Source organism: Artibeus jamaicensis, unplaced genomic scaffold, assembly GCF_021234435.1.
Source record: "Artibeus jamaicensis isolate MK-2021 breed Jamaican fruit bat unplaced genomic scaffold, CSHL_Jam_final scaffold_614, whole genome shotgun sequence".
NCBI classification, from domain to species: Eukaryota; Metazoa; Chordata; class Mammalia; order Chiroptera; family Phyllostomidae; genus Artibeus; species Artibeus jamaicensis.
In genome coordinates, this window is record NW_026522050.1 from 7,600,523 (window position 1) to 7,607,365 (window position 6,843).

The following is a 6,843-nucleotide window of genomic DNA, read 5'->3' on the forward strand; positions in this document are numbered from 1 at the left end:
AACATTTACACAACATCAACAATAGAAACAACCTTGTAATAAAACGTGGGTTTTCTGGACCAAATAATTCTAAGAACAACTAGGTTGACTCTGAGGACATCAATTTCTTTATCTATAAGATAAGAAAACACTACATAGGTTGGTGTGGAAATAAAATGATTTAATTTGGGTCAAAGTGTACTACATATTATATATAGTATGATACAAATGCAAGCTGTTCATTATGTTATGAATTTATGTTAAATGGGAAATTTTGCAGAGTCAGTTTACATAAGAGGATGTGAATTGTTAAGCTCTTTTTCTAACTACTGACAAATAGAAAGAAGCAACAGTGTAACTGCTAAGACAGTAAGATGCTTTTGCCCTCCTCTTGCATTTCCTTCCTCCACAACCAGGGATTTCCAGACCTGAGTGATGGCTGTTGAGAACTGCACTGTGTTTACTGACTTCATACTCTTAGGACTCTCTGGCAGGCAGGATGTGCAGCAGGGGCTCTTTGTGCTCTTCCTGCTGGTTTATGGCATCACTATAATCGCCAACCTAGGGATGATACTGCTGATCAGCATGGACCCCCGACTCCACACACCCATGTATTATTTCCTGAGCAATTTGTCTTTCTGTGATATCTGCTACTCCTCCACTATCTCTCCCAAGATGCTGGCTGATTTCTTATCTGAGCAAAAGAGGATCCCATATAACTTATGTGCTGTTCAGATGTTCTTCTTTGGTACCTTTGCGGCTGTGGAATGTGTCATGCTGTCTGTCATGGCATATGACCGTTATGTGGCCATTTGTAATCCACTTCTGTATACAGTTACCATGTCCAGGAGAGTGTGCATCCAGCTTGTGACCACTGCTTACACTGCAGGTTTTATGGATATGGCAATCTTTATGTCTTGCACTTTCCCATTATCATTCTGCAATTCCAATATCATCAATCACTTTTTCTGTGACATCCCACCCTTACTTGCTCTTTCTGCTTCAGACACAACTACTAGTGAAATAGCATTGACTGTTTCCTGTAGTTGTGTTGTGGGGTCCAGCGTCATCACTGTCCTCCTCTCCTACAGCTACATCATAACTACCATCCTTCGCATGAAGTCGGCTGAGGGCAGACACAAAGCCTTCTCTACCTGTGCCTCCCACCTAACTGCTGTGGCTATATTTTTTGGGACACTTCTCTTCATGTACTTCCGGCCCAACTCGAGTTATTCCATGGACACAGACAAAATGGCCTCTGTTTTCTACACAGTTGTCATCCCCATGCTGAACCCACTGATCTACAGTTTGAGGAATAAGGATGTGAAAGGTGCCCTGAAAAAAGTCGTTGTCACTAAATTAAGTTCTGAGTGAAATCATGTTCACCAAAAAATATTTGTTTAGAATTGTTGAGAATTAAAATATAGGGCCTTTGAAACAGTTTTCTGTAGTCTCATAGTTGCAATTCTGAATATTTCTTTATTCACCTTTGTGCCTGAAGTGAATGCAGAGACTAGTCATCATGAATCTTGATCTCTTCAAACTAAAGCCAGGTAATTGGTTTACTCTTAGTTTTGTGAAGAGAGTCTTTGTGTATTACTCTGCTGTATTCATGGGTATATATCCCACATAGATATGGGCATAGTGCCACCCCCTCCATACTTAAAGCTCCTTTTTTTAAACAATGGTTTTAATAAAATTCTCTTGCCCTAACTCAAAGTTCTTTAAATGCAAGGTCCTTGTTTTTCTTAATAATAATTTCTAGTTTGTTATTTACAATGCTCATTTTCAGGATGCCATTCAAAAACATTTATTGAATAAATGAAGGTATGTCTCCTATAAGAGTGACATAAAAATATTCTTTGTCAATGAAAAAGGGGAAAAAACTTCCATTGTTTTATCTTATTGTAGCATGTTTATTTTACAGAGAAACCACCTGAATTTGTTCTTTGCCCAAGATTGAGTAAGTGTCAGGGACACAGATTATGTCATGTAGACCACTTCTCAGATCCTCTATTTCTGATTACTCTACCCCAGGGGTCAGCAGTATCAGCAGCTCTAGATTTATATCACACATCACAGCCTTCACAACAGACTGGATTTCCACTTTTGCCCTCACTCTGGGGAACAGATACATGCTCTTGACAACTGAACAGAAACTATGTGAATGGCATTTGGGGCTATAGGACTTTGACCTTCTCTAGTAGACACTAGAAAAGAGGACTTTGTCTACTTTTACATGTTCATAGCATTATACTAATTATTTTTAATAAAATGTCCAATTGATACAGATTAAGTGGGAATAGAGTTACTATACCATGTGATCTCACCTATAAGTGAAAACAAATCAGCAAAACAAACAAGTGAGCAAAATAGAGTTAGAGACTTGGAAATAAAGAACAAACTGACAGTGACCTGAGAGGCAGGGGGAGAATAAGGAGGGAAAGAAGGGAGAGGGGCAAGTCAAGGAACATGTATAAAGGACTCATGGACAAGGACAATGGGATGGAGGCTTGAATGTGGAAGGTGGGTGTTTGGTAGGGCAGAAGAGAGAAATGGGGGAAAGTGGGGACAGCTGTAATTGAACAGCAATGAAATATTTTTAACAAAAACTTATGTTCGAAGGGGAAAAAGCAAAGAATAAAATAGTATTTACAGTAGTATTCCATTTGCAGTGACTTAAGTCAGTTCTCTAGGAATCTGTGAAATAAACTGAATTGTAGTTCTATACACAATTTTAATAGTGGTCATAGCTTAGTGGCTGGATATTAAGTAATGCTAAAATCTATTTTAATAACTTAAGGTAATGTTACATGATATTTACACTATTAATGATTAGCTGTTAATCCAGTCATGAAAAACATGGTACAATCTCAGGTTCTCAGAGTGTTCATTGATTTTTTAGGTTGCAATTCTGTAAGGAACCTGGAGACTCTCTCTTCTTCTTGGAAGACAGAGTAAGATACTGCACTAAGTTTTTCATTAGATCATCTTCCCCAAAATCTATCTATCATCTATCTATCTATCTATCATCTATCTATCTATCTATCTATCTATCTATCATCTATCTATCTATCTATGCCTATCTCCCTTTAATGTATAAAGTGTGCTTAATGTATGTACTTCAGACATCACAAGAATGAAACAACACATTGTAAACATGAGATTTTCAGCTGGTTATTTATTGTGCATTATTTATTGAACACAGTTTTAAGACAAATAAAAATATTTTACTAAATCTTAAATATTTTCTCTTGTAATCTCAAATAATTTACTTGTTATTTATAGATTATATCACATATCAGAACCTCTCCATCATTGCTCACATCTGTGCCCAACTTAATTCACTTTATTAACAACATTAAATACATTGATATCTATAAAAATGAAACCTATTCATGTTGCATAAAATTGGGTTCACTGACCATGATTCATACATATGTAATAAAGATATACTTAAAAAAATTATTAACATATAATTGGCATATAACATTATATTAGTTTCAAGTGCACAAAATAAGAGTATAGTCTGCTCCAATAACTTTATGCAATGAGTCGGTGTTATAGGTCAATTCCTTCCTCACAGCTCCTTATTTTTGCTCAGGCATTGGTATCCCCAAACATAAGGGCAACCAGGGATGGCAACTGGACTTGATGTATACTAATATAAGCAATTAGCTCCCCTGTGGTGGAAAGCTGGTTTGCAAAATTCATTAAATCAAAACTAATAATTCTCACTATAAGTATGTGGCTCGAGCTTAAGAGACAGCAAGTTTAATCTGGCTTGAAATCCTCTGTAGAAACCTGCTATGAACTGGGGAAGCACTAACAGTAATACTGAGCCTGAATCTCTATTCAGCCCACTGTAACTAGGACTTTCAATAAATCACTTTTCCTTTTTGAACATCATATCCACTCGGTCAAAAGAGGGGCTTAAACTAAACAGTCTTCACTGAGTATTCCTGCTGCCACATTCTGTATTTACATTGGTGTGATCTTGTCAATGCATAGACCCATTTTTATCTTTTGAGAGATTTTTAAAAATAGCAGATGAATGCAAGTATATTCACAACAAGGGACTACATTACATCTCTTGGAGAATCTGACCTGAAGTGGAAGTGACCATGATGACAGAAATGATTGCATGGTTGCAGGAGCCCCAATCCCATCAAACGGGACTCATTTAACTAAGAGTGAGAGCTGAAGTATGAACTAGCATACTTCTTGGAAAAATATGTTAATATTTACTAAATCCAAATTTTGTACCCATACATGCACCAAAAACATTTTCAAATCCTGGTTTTATATCCAAGATAAATGACTACATCTCCACCAAAGGACATGTACATAATGCTCACAGTTTTTACTGACACTGAGACTGCAGCATTCAGGACAATTTTAAATCATATTGTATGTGACTACTGGATACATATACTTGTCCTTGGATGTTATCTAGACAAAACAAATGATGAATAACTAACTAACTGCCTTCCCCCCAAAAGTATGTGATTTAAAAGTGAATGGAGACCCAGTGAAAAAGTCACTTGTTAGTAAATGCAGTGGCTGAATTACAGAATGTGTCCAGTGTTTAAATTATGAGAAAAATAAAAACATTCCATTTGAACAAATAAAGAATGTTCATAATAGCATTATTGATTATAGAAGGGGAAAATAACTGTCTATCAACTTAAAGTAGATAAATAAATGGTGATCTGTTTGTACAAAATAAAATTTTCCACAATGAGAATGAATGCACTGAAACTCCACACAGCAACATGGCTGGAGTGCACGAGAGTGGTGTTGAATAAAACAGCGTGTTCTGTAAGCATCTACCTATGTATGGTTCCAAAAATATGAAAATAATACTCTATGCTAAAAACCAGGGTAATTATCCCTTTAGGGTAAGAGATTAATTAATTTGGGAGATAACATGTAGAGGCTTTAGTAATACTAGTAATTTTCTGATTTTGAGTCTGGGTACTGGTTCCAGGATTATTATTTTTAAAAATATTTTATTTATTTATTTTTATTTTATTTATTATTTTAAAAATAATTTTATTTAGTTATTTTTCAAGCACAGTTTTTTGCCTATCTCTCCCATCCCAGCGCCCCCCTGCCCCGTGTTCCCCACCTCCCTCCCATTTCCCACCCCCTAGTTCTCGTCCCTGTGTCCTTCATATTTGTTCCTCCAAATCACTCTCCTTTTTCCCCCTTAAATTCCCTTCCCTCTCCCCTCTGGTCACTGTCCCCTTGTTCTCTATTTCAGTGTCTTTTTTTTTTCCTGCTCGCTTGTTGGTTTTGTTGTTTAGCTTCCTGTTAAAGGTGAGATCATATGGTATTTGTCTTTCAACACCTGGCCTATTTCACTCAGCATAATTCTTTCCAGTTCCATCCATGTTGTTGCAAAGGGTAGGAGCTCCTTCTTTCTCTCTGCTGCACAGAATTCCATTGTGTGTATGTACCACAATTATTTGATCCATTCATTTACTGACGGGCACCTAGGTTGCTTCCAACTCTTGGCTATTGTAAATTGTGCTGCTATGAACATTGTGGTGCATAGGTTTTTTGAAATTGATGTTTTAGGATTCTTAGGATATAATCCTAGCAGTAAAATTGCTGGGTCAAAAGGCAGGTCAATTTTTATTTTTCTGAGAAAATTCCATACTGTTTTCCATAATGGTTGTACCAGTCTGCAATCCCACCAACAATGAACTAAAGATTTCTTTTCCCCACAACCTCTCCAACATTTGTTGTTTGTTGCTTTGTTTATGATAGCCATCCCGACCAGTGTAAAGTGGTATTTCATTGTGGTTTTAATTTGCATCTCTCTGATAGCTAATGATATTAAACATCTGTTCATGTGTCTCTGGATATTCTGTATGTCCTCCTTGAAGAAGTGTCTGTTCAAGTCCTTTTCCCATTTTTTAATTGGGTTAGATGTCTTCTTAGAGTGGAGTTATGTAAATTCTTTGTATATTTTGGAGATTAAACCTTTGTCTGAGGCATCATTGGCAAATATGTTTTCCCATGCAGTTGGTTGTCTTTTTAATTTAATAATTGTATTACAAGGCCACTGTAATCAAAACAGCCTGGTACTGGCATAAAAACAGGCACATATACCAATGGAACAGAACAGAGAGCCCAGAAATCAACCCAACTCTCTACAGTCAATTAATGTTCGACAAAGGGGGCAGTAACATAAAATGGAGTAAAGATAGCCTCTTCAACAAATGGTGTTGGGAGAACTGGACAGCTACGTGCAAAAAAATGAAACTTGAGCACAAACTTACACCATACACCAAAATGAATTCAAGGTGGATAAAAGACTTAAATATAAGCCATGACACCATTAAAGTCCTAGAGAAGAACATCGGCAAGAAAATCTCAGATATTTCACACAGCAGCATTTTTACTGCTATGTCCCCTAGAGCAAGGAGTATAAAGGAAAGAATAAACAAATGGGATCTCATCAAAATGAAAAGCTTCTGTGTGGCTAAAAAAAACAGTATTAAATTAAAAAGACAACCAGGATTATATTTTTAAAATTTACTTACATATGTCCCCATTTAATTGTTCTCTATGTTTAAATTACATATTAAAATTTTTTCAAGAACAAGTTTATTCATCATCAAATTACAAAACTTCAGAATTTCATTATTTAAAATTTTCCTCTCTCCACCTATGCACCAAATAATGACATTTCAGTCAATGATGGAGCACATATATAGTGGTGGAGCTGAAAAATTCCTGTGACCAATTGACATGTAGCCATTGCAATGTCGTATCCCAATACATTCTGCATGTGCATGTGGTGATCATGGTGTAAACAAACCTACTGGGTTGCCAATGTATAAAAGTATAGCA

The 6,843-nt window shown here is 36.3% G+C and overlaps 1 protein-coding gene across 1 annotated transcript; it reads left to right on the plus strand.

Moving 5' to 3' along the window:
- Nucleotides 1–414: 414 nt before the first annotated feature.
- Nucleotides 415–1,383, plus strand: LOC128626490 (olfactory receptor 1020-like). Its single transcript, XM_053659056.1, is given in 1 exon segment — nucleotides 415–1,383. A coding segment is annotated over 1 exon segment (969 nt).
- Nucleotides 1,384–6,843: the final 5,460 nt, after the last annotated feature.